The 22,187-nt window shown below is 37.1% G+C and overlaps 3 protein-coding genes across 3 annotated transcripts; 1 reads left to right on the top strand and 2 right to left on the bottom strand.

Annotated features, from left to right (window-relative positions):
• Positions 1–12,710: 12,710 nt before the first annotated feature.
• LOC145795908 (uncharacterized) lies at positions 12,711–13,278 on the top strand. The gene is made up of 2 exons (XM_082880848.1): positions 12,711–12,812; positions 12,901–13,278. The coding sequence occupies exons 1-2, from the start codon at positions 12,711–12,713 to the stop codon at positions 13,276–13,278; spliced, it is 480 nt and encodes a 159-aa protein (XP_082736974.1).
• Positions 13,279–15,143: 1,865 nt separating this feature from the next.
• On the bottom strand, positions 15,144–15,785 carry LOC114286174 (uncharacterized). Its single transcript, XM_028229269.2, has 2 exons — positions 15,492–15,785; positions 15,144–15,239 (listed from the first exon to the last, which is right to left on the bottom strand). The coding sequence occupies exons 1-2, from the start codon at positions 15,783–15,785 to the stop codon at positions 15,144–15,146; spliced, it is 390 nt and encodes a 129-aa protein (XP_028085070.2).
• Positions 15,786–15,807: 22 nt separating this feature from the next.
• Positions 15,808–16,620, bottom strand: LOC114286175 (uncharacterized). Its single transcript, XM_028229271.2, has one exon. It carries the CDS (start codon positions 16,618–16,620, stop codon positions 15,808–15,810), a length of 813 nt encoding a protein of 270 aa, XP_028085072.2.
• Between the last annotated feature and the right edge of the window lie 5,567 nt (positions 16,621–22,187).

Below are 22,187 nucleotides of genomic sequence, written 5' to 3'. Positions count from 1 at the left end.
AGGGGATGTATTCCATGGTTTGAGAGGAGATAGGGGATGCACTCTCAAACCTGTTTGGGAGGAGATAGGGGATAGACTCCATTGATAATTAAGTTGGCCGGAGTGTCCATGGTGAAAGCCCCGAAATTTTAATTGCGTTTGCATAACGTAGATAATTGAAGTATTGGAAGTGTTTTTGACATAAGTTGTAGTCTCATTTGAATTGTGAATAACGGAAGTGGTTTAATATGAGTTATAGTCTCATTTAATTGTTTGGCCAGGTTCTAAGCCATGTTTATGAATCAAAGTTGTAAAGTAAAGGAAAGTGGAATGAAACATAGACATATTTGTTATGAAACTGGATTGTATAGTAAATTGATTTACAAGTGTTATCCATTTATCAAATGCTAATGTTTTAGTCATTTCTCATAATTGGTTTAGTATATCTCTACCAGGCATTGGCTCACCCTATATGGGACATCATTTTCAGGTTCAGGTGACATGCCACCCCCAAGGACGTAGCTTTGGAGGCTTGAGACTGATAGACCTTTTGTTGTTCTCTTTTTGGTATTACATGTAAATTCAAGCCAAGGGCTTATTTTGTATAAAGAGTTAGAACTCTTCTTTTGTTGTACCCAAGTGTTGACTTGGAAATTTGTAAGCCTGTAAGGCATTTACTTTTGTTGTCAACATGTATTACTTTTGTAATGAATACTCTGATGAATGGAAATATGTTTTATTCTCTTATGATTATGCATGTCAAGAATGTGGGTTATATGTATTATTTTGAGGGCGTTACAACTTGGTATCAAAGCGTACCGGGTTTGAATACTTTGGCTACGTGGGAAGTGGTTAGTACCACAATGGGTTTGTCTCGCTTGTTAGAGACTTATGTATAGTGTTATGTATTTATTTGACAAGATGTTTATGTGGCTATATGGGTATGGGATTTAGTTTCTAGGATATTGATTGAATCCTTGGGTTTCTGCGAGTCTTGGTAGAAAAGCACTTAATCAATGCTGTTTCTAATCGAAACTCTAGCAGCGCCTTGGGACTGTCATTATCCGGGAATGAAATTCGTAAGTGCTTATGTGATTATGTGCTTACGTGGAATGAATTACTGTTGTCCAATGCTTTAGGACGCGAGTGAAAGAGCTTCGGCACATTTGTGAATGTGCTAATGTTCTTCATTACCTTTATTAGGATGTCAGGATGAGGACGTGGTGGTAGGGGAGGTAGGCCTACAAGGCAGGAGATGCCTATACCGGATGAGATTCTGGCGCAGCAGGAGGGTGTTGGTCAAGCCAATGTGGCCGAGCCAGTAGGTCAGTAGGCCATGGACACCTTAGCCAGCGAGATGACAGGAGCATTGAGGGAATCCATAGACATTCTCAGAGCTGAGAATCAAGTCCAGGCCCATGTTACTGAGGCAGGGCCTTCTTTTCTGAAGAGGGAGTTTTTCCGATCTAATCCGGATGAGTTTCTGGGGGATCCGAAAGAGCCACTTAAGGCTGATGAGTGGCCTGAGCAAATGACAAAGACGTTTGAGATGCTTGGCATCGAAGACGGGGCATTGAAGGTGACCTTGGCGTCTTTCCAGCTGAAGGGAGACGCGGGTCAGTGGTGGAAGTTTGTTCGGGGCCGTATTAGAGGGACTTGGGAGGCTTTCATTGGTGCCTTTCAGGAGAATTTTTTTTCTCTCACTGTCAGGGAGAAGTTGAGGGATCAGCTCTATCAGCTCAAGCAGCTGAGTTCATCAGTGGCCGAGTTTGAGGCCACTTTTACCAATTTATCTAGGTTTGCACTTGAGTTAGTGGCGACTGAGGAACACCGCTGTCTTGAGTTCGAGAAGAAGTTGAGACACAGGCTCAAAGTTAGGGTAGCTGGGTCTGTGACTGGGGAGTATAGATGCCTTGTGGATGCTGCGGCGCATCTTGAGATTATTCTGCATGAGGAGGAGGAGAGGATGAGGGGCTCCAAGAGGAGTTAGGATGGCCAGGGGGATGGTAGGAGGCAGAGGGGTTCTAACCCTCAGCAGTCCCAGGGTGCTTTTGTAAGATCTACCTTTCTAGTGCCGAGTTCAGGCTCTGGGAGAGGCAGTCAGGGAGCCATTACATGTTACAAATATGGTCAGCTGGGCCACAAGTCTCTAGCTTGCCCGCAAAGGGGAGGAGGGCAGAGAGCAGCTTCATCTTCGGCATGACCTCAGAGCCAGAGTCAGGGTAGAGGCTAGCCGCTCTCTTGTTACCAGTGTGGTCAGACGGGGCACCTAAAGAGGTTTTGCCCGCAGTTGAGTGGCACATCTGGTGCATCTGGTTCGAGGTAGACTCAGAGCCATCAGCCAGCTCAGTCAGTTCAGGCCTTGAGGGCCAATCAGGGTGCCTCATCATCTCAGTCTGTACAGCAGTCTGATGCTCCAAGGGGTGAGCAGGTAGATCAGAGACCTCCAAGGCGCGTGTATGCTGTTACCACACAGGATCTTGTACCGGCTCCATCTGTTGTAAGAGGTACCTTCTTGTTTTGCAACTCTGTTACCAATGTGTTGATTGATACGGGTGCATCCCATTCCTTTATATCTGCTGCATTTGCATCTGTTTTAGGGTTGGAGTTAGCGCAATTAGCTTCTCCTATTTGTGTTGTATCACCTATTGGGGGTGAATTGATTTTGAAACAAGGGTGTCGGGGCTATGATATAGAGGTCATCGACCGCCGACTCCCATTTTCTTTTGTAGTTATGGCTATGTCGGGTTTTGATGTGATTTTCGGTATGGGCTGGTTATCGTCATATCGGGCTATTATTGATTGCTACCGCCAGAGGGTCACTATACGTACCTTGAGCGGGGATTGTTTTCACTTCTTGGGGGATCAGGTTGGTAGTGTTTTGCCAACAGTGTATGATCCGCGAGGGCAGTGTGAGCTTAGTGGTCTCCTCGCTAGCTTTATGAGTGGTGAGTGTGATGAGATTCAGATTGAGTTACCCAGAGTGGTTTGTGAGTACTCGGACGTATTTCCCGAGGATCTTGTTAGTTTGCCACCCCATCGAGAGGTGGAGTTTTCTATTGATTTAGTGCTCGGCACGGCACCGATTTCCATGGCACCATATCGTTTTGCCCCAGCCGAGTTGAGTGAGTTGAAGATTCAACTCCAGGAATTGCTAGATAAGGGCTTTATTCACCCTAGTACTTCGTCGTGGGGAGCACTAGCCCTCTTTGCTAAAAAGAAAGATGGGGCTTTGAGACTTTGTATTGACTACGGGAAATTGAATCGGGCTACGGTTAAGAACAAGTACCCTATGCCTCGGATTGATGATTTGTTTGACCAGTTGAAAGGGTCCCGTTGTTTCTCTAAGATAGACTTGAGATCGGGTTACCATCAGTTGAGGGTCAGGGAGGAAGATATTCCAAACACAGCATTCCGTATATGGTATGGCCACTAATAGTTTCTGGTGATGCCTTTTGGGCTCACCAATGCACCGGCGGTGTTTATGGACTTGATGAACCGGATATTCTGGGAGTTCTTAGATCGTTTTGTGGTCGTCTTCGTGGACAACATTCTGATTTAATCACCTTCTGAGGAGGAGCACGAGGAACACTTAAGAGTGGTGCTCGAGTTGCTTAGAACCCATAAGCTATATGCCAAGTTTGGGAAATGTGAGTTTTGGCTAAGAGAGGTTAAATTCTTAGGCCATGTAGTCTCCGGGGAAGGGGTGTCTGTTGATACATCCAAGATAGAGGCAGTGCAAGATTGGGCACAGCCTAAGAGTGTTTTTGAGATCCGCATTTTTTTGGGATTAGCTGGGTATTACCGCCGGTTTGTGAAAGATTTCTCCAAGCTAGCTTCACCATTGACTAGATTGACGCAGAAATGGGTCAAATTTGTATGGAGTGAGACTTGTGAAAAGTTGTTCCAAGAGCTGAAAGTTAGACTTACTACCGCTCTAGTTTTGATTATTCCGGAGAGAGGTTTCGGTTATGCAGTTTATTGTGATGCCTCACGAGAGGGTTCAGGTTGTGTGTTGATGCAAGAGGGTAAAGCGGTAGCCTATGGCTTGTGACAGTTGAAAATACACGAGAAAAATTACCCTACACATGACCTAGAGTTAGCAGCTGTGATTTTTGCCTTGAAGATTTGGAGGCACTACCTTTTATGGTGAGAGCTTCAAGGTGTTCTCAGATCATAAGAGTCTGAAGTATCGGTTTACGTAGAAAGACTTAAACTTGAGGCAGAGGAGGTAGATGGAGTTCATTGAGGATTACAACTTCGAGTTGCATTACCATCCGGGGAAGGCCAATGTTGTGACCGATGCCCTTAGCGAGAAATCCATTAGTGATGCAGCTTGTATAGCCATCCGGGAGTGGGAAATATTGGGTGCACTTGGCGAGTTTAATTTGCTTCTGGACGAATCTGTTGAGTCTGCGGCCTTGTTCTCTGTAGTTGCGCAGCCTACACTTGTGAGTCGAGTGTTAGAAGCATAGGGGAGTGACCTTGAGGCAAAATCCCTCCGGGGAAAGATCTCCAGTGGGAAGGTTAAGAAGGGTTTGACAGTGTATCCTGACCTGAGTGTGAGATACCGAGACCGTCTGTTTGTGCCAGAGTCTTGCCGAGAGAAGGTACTCCAAGAGTTTCACCATTCACGCCTTGCGGTGCATCCGGGAGGTACTAAGATGTATCATGATTTGGGTCGGCAATTTTGGTGGCAGGGTATGAAGAAGGATGTGGCAGTTTTTGTGTCTAAGTGCCTTACTTGTCAGCAAGTGAAGGCCGAGCATTAGAGGCCAGCGGGTTTGTTGCAACCCTTGCCTATTGCTGAGTGGAAGTGGGAGCATGTCACTATGGACTTCGTTGTAGGTCTTCTGAGGACTCAGTGGGGTAGTGATACTATTTGGGTGGTTGTAGACCGATTAACTAAGTCAGCGCATTTTATCCCTATGTGCGTGAGAGATTCGGTAGATCATCTTGGCGATTTGTATATTCGGGACATAGTGAGGTTGCACGGGGTCCCAGTGTCGATCCTCTCAGATAGAGATCCACGTTTTACTACTAGGTTGTGGCAAAGTTTGCAGAGAGCCTTGGGCACTAGATTGACCTTTAGCAGGGCTTATCATCCTCAAACTGACGGGCAGTCCAAGCGTACTATTCAGATCCTAGAGGATATGCTTCGAAGCTGTGTCCTTGACTTTAGTGGGTCGTGGGAGAGGCATTTGCCTTTGGTGGAGTTTGCCTACAACAACAGTTTCCAATTGAGTATTGGCATGGCTCCGTTTGAGGCCTTGTATGGCCGAACGTATAGGTCTCCAGTGTGTTGGGCCGAGGTGGATGATGCACCTTTGTTGGGCCCAGAATTGGTTCGGGAGACGATGGAGGAAGTTGAGCTTATCCATAAGAGACTCGTTACAGCCCAGAGTCGCCAAAAGAGTTATGCCGACCATAGGAGAAGGCCTTTGGTTTTTGAGGTGGGTGATCATGTCTTTCTGAAAATATCACCCAGGTAGGGTTTGATGAGATTTGGGAAGAGTGGGAAGTTGTCCCCTCGGTTTATTGGTCCTTTTGAGATCCTTGCGAGGATTGGCGAGGTTGCCTACCGTTTAGCTTTACTGTCGCAGTTGTCCGGAGTGCATGACACGTTCATGTTAGTATGCTTCGGAAGTACGAGCCAGATCTGTCGCATGTATTGGATTGGACCGACTTAGAGGTAGATGAGGATATCTCATATGAGGAGAGACCGGTGCGGGTCTTGGATAGATGGGAACAGGTCTTGCGAGGCAAGACGATACCCGTGGTAAAAATTTTATGGAAACATCACAGGGTTGAGGAAGCCACTTGGGAACGTGAGTTGGATGTCCATGAGAAATATCCGGACTTGTTTGTTAATATTTAACCATGTATGAGAAACTTTGTTTCGTTGACAAACTTTAAGAGCATTGAATATGTCTTAAGTTGTAAAACATTGTATATGTTTTGGTTTATGGAAGTATTATGGATTATGCCTTGAAAATAGAAGTTAATTTAGCATTGTATATGTTGAATGTGTTATAGAAATGCAAATATATCATTAACGTTAAATATGTTATGGGATTGTGAACCATTTATGTTGGAAATTATTGGATTTCGAAGAAATGTATGTCGTAACATATGTTGTAATTTACCTCTTGAATAGAGATGAGATGATTGGTAATGGGCCAGGATGTGTGTAGACACCCCATTTTTTACCGTCTTCAAGACTTGGACGTCATCGTTTGAACACTCGATGATTATCCATGCTCGTGTTCGTTTTGAGTTCTCGGAGGTCTCGACCGCGCGCCTTGCCTCAAGATCTCTCAACTTGTCTATTTTGTGTTTGGTTGTAGACCAAGCACTTGTGTTTTTGCTTTTGAGGGAAGAGGGTGGCTTGTGGGCCATCCCCTCAACCCATCGTCCAAGGCATGAAACCATCGACCTTGTTTTCTTGCCATCGGCCAAGAGTGTTGGCTGATCGGCACTCTTTTTAGTCGATTGGCACTTATGTTGGTCAATCAGCCATATTTTCTAGCCGAGCCCTATTCATCTGCTTTATGCAGATATTTTATGCCAGCTATCATAGCTGGCATGCACAATTCACATCCTCCATACACGTGTATGGAGGGATTTGTTTCAATTGCTTAGCTTGCTCAACAAGCTTAGGAATTGAACTTCTATAAGAAGGGAGCTCCTCCTCCCTTCTCAGAGGTTCAAAAAAATTAGGGTTAGTGTCATAGATATAGTTTTGTATCTATCTCGCCTTCATTCTTCATTTTGTGCTTCAAAAGTGTCTTTTTGTCTCACTATTGCACACAAACACCTAGTAGAACACCATTCTTTGGTTGCTGAGGTCCTTAAGAGTTGTTCTTAGTGTTCTTGAGCTGATTTTGGCCAAAGGAAGTTGTTGGAGCTTTATTCTTGAAGGTGTTCTTCAAGGGTGAGTTCCTTGCTTTTCAACCCCCATTCTTGCTTAAGCTTTTTGACCCTTTTTCTTATTGCTTTAAGCTTAACTCTTAACTGGTAAAAGTTCTATTTTTTGATGCTTTAGACCATTGGTTAAGGTCACTTTTTGGTTGGGGGTCATCTCCTCCCTCCAAGGCCTTGTTAGGCCTTGTTTTAGGCCATCCCTTTTGGCCATTGTTCTTGGCTTTGTATGACCTTTCTACCACTGAAATCCAGAGGATTTTCAGTGGTGGAAAGGTGGTTTTGAGGTCTTAAATAGGGGAGGGTCATCCCCTCTCCTTGCTGTCTTGTATGCTTGCATAAATGGCTTATGCAGGTAGCATGTTTGCTTAGCTTGTTTTAGTTTCATTTCAGTATGTATTAGGCTTTTTTTTGCCATGATACAACACTGTTTTTGCTTGGATTTGTTACTTCATGCATGCCTAACACACTTGTAGTGTAAATCACACAAACTAGTCTTATAAGCTTCATGTTTGAGCATGTCATTCTAGCCTATGTTGTGTCCATTTCAGCATGTATTTGGTGTTGTTTTGCCATGTCATGACTCTATTTTGGTTTGGTTTGGTTTGGTTGGCCCTTGCATGCTCCATGCACTTGTAGTGCAATCCCATGAAATAGCCTAACATGCCTCATGTTGTAACATGTCATTTTAGCATGCTTTTGGCTTAGCGCGAAGAAGACTTTGTTCATGTTTTAGCATGTTTAAGGTCTATTTGGTGTTGTTTCGGTCATGCTTGCATTGCCTTGTATAGCCTTGGTTCAATCTAGCTTGTTAGCTTTGAGTGTCCAAGTCACTAGCATACTTTATTTGGACTATTATCATGATTTGGCATCATTTGAAATGTTATTTCAGTCCATGTTTCATGCTCATATATTTTCACTTATCACTCCTTTAATGCTTTAAAGAGTTGATGTTTTATGCCTCATGAATGGACCATTGTGCATGATTCCATGCTTAGGTCTTTGGGATGCCATCTAAGTGGGTTTTTGGTTTTGTTTTACCATGCCATAACTCTATTTTTCGTTGGTTAATTCACGCCATGTTTAGTTAGTATAAGACCCCTTTGTAGCCTTGCATGCCTCATGTTTTTGGTGTTGTGGTCTAGCTTGTGTTGGCTAGTTTTGAGCATGTTTTTGGTCTTGTCTTGACCTACCTTGGGACTGTTTTGAGTGCCCTTGGCCATTTGGGGCTTGCCTTGCATGGCCATGGTTTGAGTCCTTTGGCTAGCCTTAAGCTTTGGGCTTTCTTGCATGCTTTGCTTGCTTTGTTTGGTTAGTTTGGCACCTTTCCATGCGTGATTTCAGAGCTTACCATGTTTGTCATATGTCCTTATTTGTCCCCTTTTAAGTGTTCTTGAAAGTTTCCCTCCCATGCCTAGGTGATAGGCCATCATCTGTGTATATTTGTATGTGCTTTTCTCTATCATTTCTTAGCATTTTGGCCACTAATTTGGACATGTTTAAGAGCAGTCCACTTTAGTGTGTTGTTGCATGCTTGCTTCATTTTTGTATGTTGTTTCATGCCATGCATGTTTACATGTTTAGGTTGTATGCCTATTGCATATTAGATGCATTGCATGATTTTGTTGCATACTTGTTGGATGCTTGAGTTGTTCACATCATGCTTGCATGTTTGCATTGCATTATGTGTGCATCCCTTGCCTCTTGATCAAGCATGATAGAGGTTGGGGCCCCTTATGTGTTTTGTGCATTTCATTTGATATTGAATTGCACACTTGGCTCCTTCGGCCATCATGCATTGGAATGCGTGATTGGTGGCCCGAGGGTCGAGAGCCACACACCTTTGAGTCTTAAACATGATAAGGGGTGTGGTTGCAAACATTTTCTTGCAAATGCATTGCCGTGCCCTGTTTGTCCTCTGTTGCAGCAAAAGGAGAAGTCAGTAGGAATAAATGGCCGATCGACCATATTCAGTGCCGATCGGCTAACAATATCTGACCGAGAGCCTTATTTTTGGTAGATGACCTTCATATCTTGCCCAATGTCCTTTCCATTTGGTCGATGGCCTCTTAGAATGACCATGAAGTGGTTCTGGACCATCACAGAGACTTGTGCAGTTTTCAAAGGTGCAAAACAGTGCAAACAAAGGCAACATGTGGCATGGCAACGGATTTCCAAGCGAAGCTGATCGAGCATGCATTTGTCCCTCTTATCGAGGCCGCTTTACTATTTTTTTAGCTTAATTAATTTATTTAATTAGTTAAGAGTTGTGTAATAATTAATTAGCTTGTTAGTTAGTTAATTAGTTGATTTGTATTATTCTTTCGGTCCCTCCGTCGAGAGGGCCAATTGGTGTAATAAGCGTGTGTGTGTGTGATGCATGTCTTCCAATCTCCATTTCTTTCTCCCTTTTACTTAACCGCTTACGATGGTTAGTTTTAGGGCATGTTTCATTTAGCATACCTTATGCTCGCATGCATGCATCCATTCATCAGTATTGCATGCACCGGGCTCGCCACATCATACTAACTGCATTGTATTTCAATACCTATTTGAATACATGTATCAAGTTGCATTTCACATGACATGATTAGGATAGCCGAGCCTATTTTAGATGCATTTTCGCATGTGTTGCATTAGCCATTTTAACATGAACTAGGATCGTGCATGATTTCTAACTAGTTCTTTGTTTTGGCTCGGAGTACATTGTGAGTGTTTGCGCTTTAGCCTACTGCATGTGTGTTATTGGTTAACATGATAGCATGCTTTCCATGAGGCTAATTGCTTTTGTGATATAACTGCCTGAATGCCTGTGGGTGAAGGTTGGATTACTGAATTGGAACGATTCATTGAAATTCGTGTTTTAGCCTACTTGCGAGTAAGAAACTTCAAACCATTTCCAAACAAACGAATATGTGATGCTTTGTTCCAAATTAGGCGATCTAGTCTATACTTGTGTATTGTGCGCATCACATAGTAATTCTAGCTAATTAACCGGAATAAGAACGCATGTGTTTTCAAAAACAAAATATCATGCTTAGTACAGGCCGATCTTTGATCGGGCGAGTGGGGGTGCTTATTGCATGACCTTCCCTAATCGTACCCAAGTTCCCGAGCCGAGGTAACTTTGGTGATGACGGACACGTGGCCTTAGGCACGAGTCAGGGTTTTCTAAATTCCCCCAAAATAAAATATTTAGGTGGCGACTCTGTATCTGGCAAAGCAGTCCATGTTTGGCACTTCTTTCCTAAAAATCAGTTTTCCAAAACGATTTGCCGAATTTGGACTCTTTGGTGATTTATCGGTCTTGCATTGCACTTTGCGAGATTAGATTTAGAACGGTGACATTAAGTCCGAACTGTAGTAGCTAGAGCACAAAACGAGATTTCCTCGGGAGTTCTCCGGGCGCGTCTACAATGTGAAATGTTGAATTGTAATATTGTTGATAGTTGAAAAATCATGTTTTTAAAACTTGTATCTAATTTCAGGGACGAAATTCTTTAAGGGGGGAGGTTATAGCGATCCCGTTTTTCTCTCCTTTGGTTGTTGTATTCCGGACTTAGGTTCCGTACTGTTGGTTGTGGTATGTATCTTGTTTCCATCATTCAATTCCTTATATTTGAGTTTTAGGATGTGTTGGGCAGGTTTGTAACAGGTTGGTTGTGATTGGGAACAAATGGTTGCTGCCCAGATTTTTGTGTCTTCGCTCGAGCGACACTTTTGTCGCTCGAGCGAGCTCTGTGTTTTAGTTCCTTCGCTCAAGCCAGGGTTCCTTCACTCGAGCGAGAGTTGAGTGTTGTGTTTGGTGGCTCGAGTGAGAAGTCTTGCGCTCGAGCTTGCGTCTGCATCTGGTTCTGGACTTGAGAGTTGCATTTCTTGGCTCAAGCGAGCTTTCCTTCGCTCGAGCGAGCGAGCTCTATGTTTTGGGTTTCTTCGCTCGAGTGTGCTTCTGGGTTGCAGACCTAAAGCTTCGAATTGCTGGCTTGAGCGAGGCTTTGTGCGCTCAAGCGAGGTTACTTTGTGTCTGGTCGCTCGAGCGACCACTCCTTCGCTCGAGCGAGCCTCGAATATATCAGTTGGCAGCAGCGGGTTACACTTCACTTTTTCATCGCTTTTTGTCTCTCAAACCCTAGAACGACTGCCTCTCTCTCTGAACCACCACTTCTCTCTACAAGTCCATCTAGTTCTAGTGTGATTCTACCCTAGTCCTTTTGTTAAAAGTGTGGAGCTTAGTGTGGGCTACATTTCAATTCGAAAATTTGTAGATTTGGAGCATCTTGGGTTTTCTTCATCTTCTCAATTTGGTCTCTTGTTTTGAAGTAGGGATAACCTACTCCTCTCTATGAGTTTTGACATAAATATTGTGTACTTTGGATAGATAGGGTTGTATGGTGATTTTGGGAAAGTGAAGGTTTGTTTTAGAGTTTTAAAAAGGAGGTTTTCAAATGTTAAACTCCATGTGTATGAGAGGTCTTGGAAAATGGTATTATTGTTGTTTAATTGATGAAATTGAACCTTAGGGTTGCTATTGGAAAGATGGGGGAAATGCCCTAATTAATGTGATAAATTAATTTGTATAATTAATTTCGGGTAATATGAAATTGAGTTGGAAACCATGAAATTGGGAAATTATGAGATTGAATGGTGTGGTTGGATAAAATAATCACTCACTTATGAAAATGTTGATATTATATCTGTTTGATAAATTTGTTATCTATTTAGAGATAACTACTTTAGGCTATCGGTGGAGGATAGTCTTGATTGTTGTAGACATCGTATGTTGATTAGGGAAAACTGAAACTAATCACATTGAATATGACGGTTGGAATAATACATCGAATATGTGTATTGATTGATCATTGTATATGATATTTGTTAAATACATTGTATATGTATGTTGTTTGGGAGGAGATAGGGGATGTACTCCATGGTTTGAGAGGAGATAGGGGATGGAGTCCATTGATAATTAAGTTGGCCGGAGTGTCCAGGGTGAAAGTCCCGAAATTCTAATTGTGTTTGCATAACGTAGATAATTGAAGTATTGGAAGTGTTTTCGACATGAGTTGTAGTCTCATTTGAATTGTGAATAACGGAAGTGGTTTAATATGAGTTATAGTCTCATTTAATTGTTTGGCCAGGTTTTGAGCCATGTTTATGAATCAAAGTTGTAAAGTAAAGGAAAGTGGAATGAAACATAGACATATTTGTCATGAAACTGGATTGTATAGTAAATTGATTTACAAGTGTTAGCCATTCATCAAATGCTAATGTCTTAGTCATTTCTCATAATTGGTTTAGTATATCTCTACTGGGCATTGGCTCACCCTATATGGGACATCATTTTCAGGTTCAAGCGGCATGCCACCTCCAAGGACGTAGCTTGGGAGGCTTGAGGCTGATAGACCTTTTGTTGTTCTCTTTTTGGTATTACATGTAAATTCAAGCCAAGGGCTTATTTTGTATAAAGAGTTAGAACTCTTCTTTTGTTGTACCCAAGTGTTGACTTGGAAAGTTGTAAGCCCATAGGGCATTTACTTTTGTTGTCAACATGTAATACTTTTGTGATGAATACTCTGATGAATGGAAATATGTTTTATTCTCTTATGATTATGCATGTCAAGAATGTGGGTTATATGTATTATTTTGAGGGCGTTACAGAAGAAGACAATCTCCTTGTATCGGCATGGTTCAATATAAGTTTGGATGCAATACACGGAAATGAGCAGAAGCACAAGACATATTGGAATAGAGTTTGTGAGTATTTCCACAAGTACAAGACTTTTACTTTTTAACGTAATCAGAATTCTTTAATGAATCGGTGGTCAACTATTCAATTTGGAACCAATAAGTTTTGTGGGTTCTTTGCTCAAATTGAATCAATGCATCAACGTGGAGTAAATGAGCAAGACAAGGTATACATTGTGTACACACCGTTAAATTAGATATAATTGCCATTTTGTTTGAAGATGCTAATTAGTCTTTATTCATTTAATTTTTCAGATTGGCAAGGCCAAACTTATGTATCAAGAATTCCAAAAAGCATCGTTTCCTTTTGAACATTGTTGGAATGTGTTGAGGTACCAACCAAAATGGTTAGAGGAATGTGAGAAGAAAAAACCGGAAAAAAAAAAAACATCAGCAACATCTTCTCCTTTTGCTCCAGAGGCGATAAATCTAGCAAAGGATGATGTCTCACATGATGCTTATGTAGACTTGGAGAGGCCACTAGGTAGGAAGGCTGAAAAAGAGTGGTTGAATAAACGAAAGATTAAAGATTCAACTGGTTCAAATTATGCAGGGATATTGAGTGGGATAATGGAAGACAAAAAGAAAGCAAATGACAAGAAAATGGAAATCCTTGAGAAAGCATGTCTTTAAGAGCAAGAGTAGAATCGTATTAACCAAGAGCTTGAGCCAAAGAGAATTCGAATTATGAAAGAGGAAATCCAAGAGCAATTTCGTATTAAACAAGAAAAGATTCGAGCAGAGCAATTGAAAGAAGAGGAGAGAATTATAATGATGGATACAAATGGTTTGTCTCCAACGCAACAACAATATTATCTTCACCGCCAAATGGAAATTCTTGAAAGTCAAAGGAGTACTAAATAGTTAGTTTTTATTGGAATATATTTTTCTACGTAAACATATCATGTTTTTGTTGAACAATGCCATGGTTCAGTGCATTTTTTTTAAGTATTGATTTACCTTGCTATGAAAATGAATAAATGACTGCTTAGGGGCATCTATATTCTAGATTATATAAGTATCTTGGTGTACCTAGGTTTATTTTTGGTGACTATTTGTTCATTGGTTGAAGTTGGACATTTTTTGTGGTCTATTAAGGCTTCCATGCGGGAAGAATTCAAATCGAAGCTCTAATCCATATAAAATTTATCTGTATACAAGTTTATAGTGTCTTTTATATGTAACTCCTTCTGTAAATGCTATATATTATTTTTATATAGATTATGTTCCGAAATTAAACTGACCTGAAAGAGCAAAGTAGTGAGAGCAACAAGGTAAATAACAGCAATTCCATGAACCAATTTTATATAGATTGCTGCTGCTCTGCTTCAGATTCTGTTTCATCTTCCTTTACTGTCTATTTGATCTGCTGCTGGACAGATTCTGTTGAACAATGTTTATAACAGATCAATGCTGGACAGATTCTGTTGAATAAGGTAAATAACAGATTCTGCTGGACAGATTTTGTTTCATTTTCCTCTACTGTTTCATCTTCCTCTACTGTCTATTTGTTATGCATTAAGAAGATAGATTATGTTGAACAATGTTGTTGTGAGTTGGCTATTCTTTTGGACATGGACATGATAGTCGGGGACTATTTGTCCATAATTTGTAATCAAATGTAATCCTATCAGGTTAATAATCATAGCATAAATAAGAATGTCTTATTAATGCATAAATGAGGATTGTATTCTTTTCCTTTGTACCACAAGCTTGGTTGTTCAATATGTGGAAAATAACTTGTTGCGAACTAATACAGTTAGTAGTGATAAATATTGCAGTTGACATTGAAGCTTCAATTCTTGGTTAATGTTTTTTTCTACTGAATTTATTGCTTAAAAAAATTATTGATTGACATATTTATCTGTCTATTTTGGTTTTTGGCAGTTGGGTGGTTGTATCTGATTTTTACATGGAGCCATATGATGGGAGGTCATTGGTTGACAGTTTTTTGGTTTTCATATATAATTTCTTTTTCTTTTTCTTTTTCTTTTTTCTTTTAGCAAATATCAGAAGCCTATAGAAAACTATTATATTGTTTGGAGATTTTGAGTAACTGATCAACTAATTGATATCTTTAATGACTGAAATGCTTAAAAAGCCAGAAGAATTGAAGTCCTGCGTTACATTTGGCTTCCAAGCTTTGCACTGACTGTTCCTCTAAAACATTTTCTGATGCTTCATGGAAGTTTGTAATATTGTATAACTTTTTGAGTTACTTATTTGTTAGTATTTATTTTGATGACACATAAATCCGTTCTAATGGAATGAGATATCAGTATGAGCACTTTGTGTTTATTAGATTTAGCAGATGGTGTTGTTGCTAACAACTGAATGATGACTATGATGATGAGTTAAGCCTGTAGGGACAACTGGCTGATTGATTGTTTTTACCATTTGTAGCTGCTTCGAGAGTTTTTAGCTGTTAAATAATTTTGTAGAGGACTCATCTTATGCATTATATTAAATTTACACCCATTGTATTTTTATGTAATCCTTCATGAGACAGGCTTTGGTTGCAAATTTGCAATTGCAGGGCATGCATCAGATCTTAAATTTGCAATTGAAGTTTGTAGTCTCCTTATGTAAAAATTCTAAAGAATATTGACAGAAAAATTATGTAGCTATTAATGCTTGGAAAATTTCAAATTACAATCAAGACTAATGAGTTTTCATCATGTGACCACGAAATTTAAAATTACTAGTTGCTATGATTGACTATGTAGTTTCCACAAGTGCTCGACGAGGTCCGATTGTAGTTGAGAATGAGTTTCTCTATCTCTAATGCGATGATGGCGTCGAATGAATTCCATAAGTTCAGTTGTTTGGTCATGTGAAACAGATACATGGGGATTTTCATCGGTTTGTTCATAGTCGTAGTCTTCTGCTTCATTAACATCTCGCTCATCCTCAACAATCATGTTATGCAGTATTATGCATGCCTTCATAATGTTCTTAAGTGTTTCACGTTCCCAAGAACATGCAGGTCCACGTACAATTGCAAATCGTGCTTGAAGAACTGCAAAAGCACGTTCTACATCTTTCCTTGCCGACTTGAGCTGCAGCAAAATGCTTTCTCTTATTTCCTTGTGGAGATGGAATTGTTTTGACAAATGTTGACCACTATGGGTATATACCATCTGCTAGATAGTATCCCATTGTTTAATCATTACCATTGATTGAGTAATTGACAGAAGGAGTACGCCCTTCAGCAAGCTTGGTAAATACAGAAGATCGTTCTAACACGTTGATGTCATTATGAGACCCCGGTAACCCAAAAAATGCATGGCATATCCAAAGATCATATGATGCTACTGCTTCTGAAATAATTGTAGGTTCATGATTATGACCAGAATACATACCTTTCCATGCAGTTGGACAATTCTTCCATTTCCAATGCATACAATCAATGCTCCCCAACATCCCAGGGAATCCATGACTTTGGCCAATTGTTAGCAATCTAGCAATGTCATTTTCGTTTGGTGATCTCAAATACTCATCAGAAAAAATTGTAACCACTACTTTAACAATTTTTTTTAACCTTTTCATTGCAGTACTTTCTCCAATCCTTACATAGTCATCCATAAAATCAGCCTCTACTCCATAAGCGAGCATTCTAAGTGTAGCAGTCATCTTTTGATAGGAGGACAAACCAAGGACTCGAGCACCATTTCTTTTTTGAACAAAATATGGTTCATGAGCTTTTAGTGTGGAATGAATACAGAGAAAAAGTGAACGATTCATTCGAAACCTTCTTCGAAATACATTGGGAGGATATATTGGTGATTCAGCAAAATAGTCGAGAAAAAGCCTTTGGTGGCCTTCTAAAGTATTACGCCAAATGAATAGACAACGTTGTATAGAACCATGGCGTGATGTTGATTCTTCCTCCATTTTGACTACTGTAACTATCTCTATCTCATTATTAGAGTCCGACTCATTAAGAATCATATTGTGTACATAATTGCGACGCATAGTGAGAAAATAAACACTTAATGTTGAAGAAAACTGGATGAGGTAGATGAAAATTAAAGAGGAATGATCTTATTTATATTGAAAAAATATGACCGTTAGAAAAGTATCTATTTCAAAAATATAACCGTTGCAAAAATATTCATTTGAAAATATGACCGTTATAGAAGTTTCTATTTAAAAAATATGGCCGTTGCAAAAGTACCTATTTGAAAATATTACCGTTATTACAAAAGTTTCTATTTAAAAAATATGGCTGTTAAGTGTCCATTTGAAAAATATAATTTTTCTGAAAAAATAAATAAGGAATATTTAAATTGAATGGAGAAAGAAATGGAGAGTTTGTTGGAGCATGACAAGAAAAATAAGGTTAGCTAAAATAGAAAACTAGGTTTTTAGCTACAATTTGACTAAACATTTAGTTACTTTGATAAAGATAATAACCAAACTCTTTTTAAAATTCAATTAAAAAAATTTATTATTAACAGAAAGTAATATTAATCAATTTTTTCATAGAAAATACTACAAAGGAAATAATTTTTTTTTCAAAACAAATATTCAAAAAATTTAAATCATAAATATTTAAATAAGTTAAATAATCTAAAAAATTTAATAAGTAAAAAATTTAAATAAATATTCAAAAAATTTAAATAATTGAAAATGTTAATATTTTAAATTTAAGAATAACTCTACAATCAAATCGTAACCAAACACATAAAACAAAACTCAATTAAGAAATTATTTTTAAAACTCATAACTAAACACATAACTCAAAACTCTATACTACTTTCACAACTCTACATTCAAATCATAACCAAATACATAACAAAAAAATTAAAATATTTGAAAATATTTTTATAAAATAGAGTTTGAATTTATTTTTATAAAATAATTTAAAATTTAAAAAATTAAAATCGTAATATTTTGAAATTAAAATATTTAAAAATATTCAAAAAATTAAAAAAATCGTAACATATTTAAATATTAAAATATTTAAAATCTTAACAAAATTAAAATATTGATTTGCATTGAGTTTTGAATTATGTGTTTGGTTATGATTTTTTAAAAGTAATGATTATGTTTTGAATTGAGTTTTGAGAAATGGGTATAGAATTATGATTTGAAAGCTCAAAACAAACAACACACTCAAATCAACGGGTGAAACTATAATTTGAATTGCTTACCAAACGGAGCCTTCTCAAAGAGGCTACAATAAAAAATTTCACCGTAAATTATGAGATTTATGATAAAAGTGTTCTCTTTTTAATTTACTTTTAAAATAGTTTAGTATATTCTCTATTTGAAAGCCATAAATCATGGAATAATTACCTAATAGAATTTTTTAAAATTAAAAAAATAAAGAAATTAGACATGAGATTTTGAAACTGTGGCTTTTTGTTACAGATAGATATAAATACAGATAAAATTTTCTAAAATATTTTTATTATTTTTAATTTTTTGTCTAACATGATATTTGTAAGGTTTTTTTTTTTTTTTTTTTTTTTTTTTTTGAGAATAAGAGATTTGAAAATTTATTCTAAAGAAAATTTATGTGTCTCAAAAGATAGAAATATATGTGCATAAGAAGCCAATTTTTGAATGTTTAAAATTTGACATCTTTATTTTCTTATTCTAGCAAATTGCTTCCTATATTTCAAAGTAAAACAAAAATGTATTTTTAAAAGCAGTGGCACATTTTCCTTTTAAAAATTATAAATCCTGGACTAATTATGAAAAGATAAAAATATATGCACATAAGAAGTCAATCTTTGAATATTCGAAATTGGACATCTTTATTTTCTTATTCTGATGAATTGCTTCCCATAGTTAAAAGCAAAACAATATATATTTTGAAAAGCATTAGTATATTTTCCTTCTTAAAAAACATAAATCATGTACTAATTAGAATTTTATTTTTATATGGTTAAATGGAAGCTAGTTTATGGATATTTTTTTAATTGTTTAAAATTTTAAAAAAAAATCAAGAAAATCAGTATGAGATATTGAAATGCTCACAGAACTCCTCACTAAAAACCTCTTTGTCCTTAATACATAGTACAGATAATATAACTTGATAAAATAAAAAAATAAAAAAATAAAGCAAATCAAGATTGAGATTTTGACAAGTTACCTTATGGCATGGACCACCTGTAATGCAAGTTATCAATGTTTTAAAAACCGGACCGGTGAGTGAACCGGAAAAATGATCGGGTGGACGGGTCACCGGGTTGAACCGGAATCGAACCGTGACGTCATAAATATATTAAAATTATATTTAAATAAAAATATAAGTAATAAAATTAAAAATTAAAAATTTTAATAATCTTAAATATTTCTCTTAATATTTTTTTTATTAAAAAATATAAAAATATATTTAAAAATATTATTAATTTTAATTTTGGAAGAAGAAATCAAATATTCAATATTCAATATTCCCTCCATATGATTTTAATTCAAATAATTTGATTGAAAGAAGAGCAAAAATTTTGGAGGGATATCAAAACTTTAAGTTTCCCTCCAATAGATTTGATTGAATCCCACATAGATTTCTTGAGTTTTTTTGGAAGAATTTTTTTCTTATAAATAGATAGAGGCTTTCACAATAATTTCAAGCTCTCAATGGGATTCCTCACAAGAGGAGACCCTTAAAAGAGAGTTTCCAATTAAATTTTTATTATATATATATATATATAATATATATATAATATAAGAAAGAGAAAGAAAAGAAAGAAAGAAAAAAAAAATACAAAAAGTTCGTTTTTATCAACCCGGTGAACCGGAACCGGGTCGACCGGTTCGCCGGTCCGACCGCTGGTTTTCCCGGTTCTCCCAAAATAGGCCGGTTTTTCACTGTGACCGGTTCTATGGGTGTATCCGGACCGGAACCTCGACAGGTCGGCGGTTCAACCGGTTGAACCGGCCGGTCCGGTCCGGTTTTTAAAACCATGCAAGTTATGTTTATAAGGGAGGAATTACCACGAATAGAAATGCAGTCGTCACCTATTTATGTAGTAGTTCACTAAAATTAGCCCGTTACAATTTAATAACAATAACAACAATAATAACAACACGAAAATGGTTAAGACAAGTTATTTACCAGTTGCGATGTTTGAGTCATGGATTTGAATTTGGCTACACCCAGAAATGTCAACTCCATCTGTGTTAGGACTATTCCTCGGTGCATTTAAATTAATATGAGAGATGATTACATTTTTACAATTATTTATTGTAATATGATTTCTTGGGGGGTTAACAGAGTGCAATCCACTAAGTTGAAGATTGTTACATCCGCTGAAGTGTACAGCCTGCACTATTATTTAAATGGTCACAAAATTTCTCTGCAAAGTTTTGACTATAAAAAAAGAAAAAAAAATCATTAGTGCCTTTTGTTTCAATTTTCTGAATTTAGTTTTTTGAAAATTAATTTTTAATTTTTCGAGTTTTTTTTTTTAGTGAATATTTTTAAAATTTTAAGCAATTATTTTTTTTTTTACTTTCTTAGATGTATCTAAATAGTAAAATATTTGTAAGAAAAATATTCTAAAAATTAAAAAATATACAAAAATATGAAAAATGTACTGGATTTGAATTTTTGTATTTTTGGTATTTAGTGAATTTTTTTAAAGATTTTTGTTCACATATATTATCATTTTTAAGTGTATTTATGTTAGGTGTGTCTAAAAATTAAAAAACTTGCTTAAAATATTAAAAAAATTCAGTGAAAACAAAAAAAATACAGAAAATGAAAAAGTGAAACTTTCTAAAAAATAAATTTTGAAAACTGAAACTAAACATTTTGTGAGAAATTTTGAAACAAATTATATAGTTACTGATTATTTATGTATTGCATAGTTTACACTTATAAAGTTGAAAAAGTTTTCAATTTTTTTTTTTCATTTTTCATTTTAAATTTTTGATAGTTGAAAAATCCATGTTACCATTGGGCGGATGATGACTCCTCCCTGGAAAAAAGAGAGAAGTAGTCGTTTTTTTGTTCAATTCATATTTGATGAACACTCACAAACTAAATAAAAAATAAAACAAGAAAATAAATTGATTATTAAAATAAATTATATCTGCACATTGAAAAAACATATACTATGTGTGCATATATATGTATTATGGTTACACATAGGATGTAATGCCCTAAAAAATAATACATATAAACCCAACATTCATGACATCGATAGACATAAGAGAATGAAGCATATTTCCATGTATCAGAGTATTCATTACAAATGTATTACATGTTGACAACAAAAGTAAATGCCCTACGGACTTACAATTTTCCAAGTCAACACTTGGTTACAAAAAAATGAGAGTTCTAACTCAAAACACATTAAGCCCTTGGCTTGAATTTACATGTAATACAAATAGATAACTACAAAAAAGTAAGCCTTCAGCTTCTAAAACCTACGAAGGTACATCCTTGGAGGCGACATATCACTTGTACCTAAAAATGATGTCCCATAAAGGGTGAGCCAAAGCCCAGTAGAGATACGCTAAACCAAATATGAGCAATAACTAAAACATTTGCATTTGATAAATGTTTAACTCACATACACAAATGTACATCTCTTTCATAAACAATCCAATTCATAGATATAGTTCTCTGCTCATTCAAACATTTTATAATGAGACTACAACTTATATTAACAATACTTCGATCATGACCAATTAATATGAGACTACAACTCACATCATTAACACTTCAACACTTCAATTTAAAATGATACTACAACTCATATCACTAACACTTCAACACTTCAATTCATCTACGTTACGCAAACGTAATCAAGATTTCGGGACTTTCACCCTGGACACTCCGGCCAACTTAGTTATCCATGGAGTCCAACCCCTATCTCCTCCCAAACAGGTTTGAGAGTACATCCCCTATCTCCTATCAAACCACAGAGTACATCCACTATCTCCTCCCAACAAGATATATATGCAATGTATTTAAACACTTATCATATACAATGATCAAGCAAAGCACATATTCAATGTGTTATTCCATCCGTCATATTCAACAACATACTCAATTGATTAGTTTTAATTCACCTAATCATCATGCAATATGTACAACAATCAAGACTATCCTCCACCGATAGCCCAAAACAATTATTTCTAAATAGATAATAAATTATCAAATAGATAAATTATCTACAATTTCAAAGGAGAGTGATTAATCAATCCAACTTCACCGTTCAATCTCATAATTTCCCAATTTCATGATTTTCAACTCAATTTCATACTTTCATATTTTCCTAAATTAATTATACAAATTAATCAATCATAACAAATTAGGGCTTTTCCCTCCTTTTTTCAAATATTGCAGCCAAGGCCAAATTTCATCAATCACACACAATAACTTCATTTTAGGGACCACTCATACACTTGGAACCCCAAAAATAGACCCTCTTTTATATTTTCAATTTCAAACCCTAGTTTCTCTCAAAAACCCCAAACAACACCATCTATACAAAATACATAACATCTATGTCAAAACTCATAGAAAGGAGTAGGTTATCCCTACCTTAAGTGAAAAGACCCAAGGGAGATGATGAACA

This window comes from Camellia sinensis, chromosome 7 (assembly GCF_055761805.1).
Source record: "Camellia sinensis isolate YWXY chromosome 7, ASM5576180v1, whole genome shotgun sequence".
Lineage (NCBI taxonomy): Eukaryota > Viridiplantae > Streptophyta > Magnoliopsida > Ericales > Theaceae > Camellia > Camellia sinensis.
Note: the sequence above shows the minus strand (reverse complement) of the source record. Positions and strands in the feature narration are given on the sequence as shown.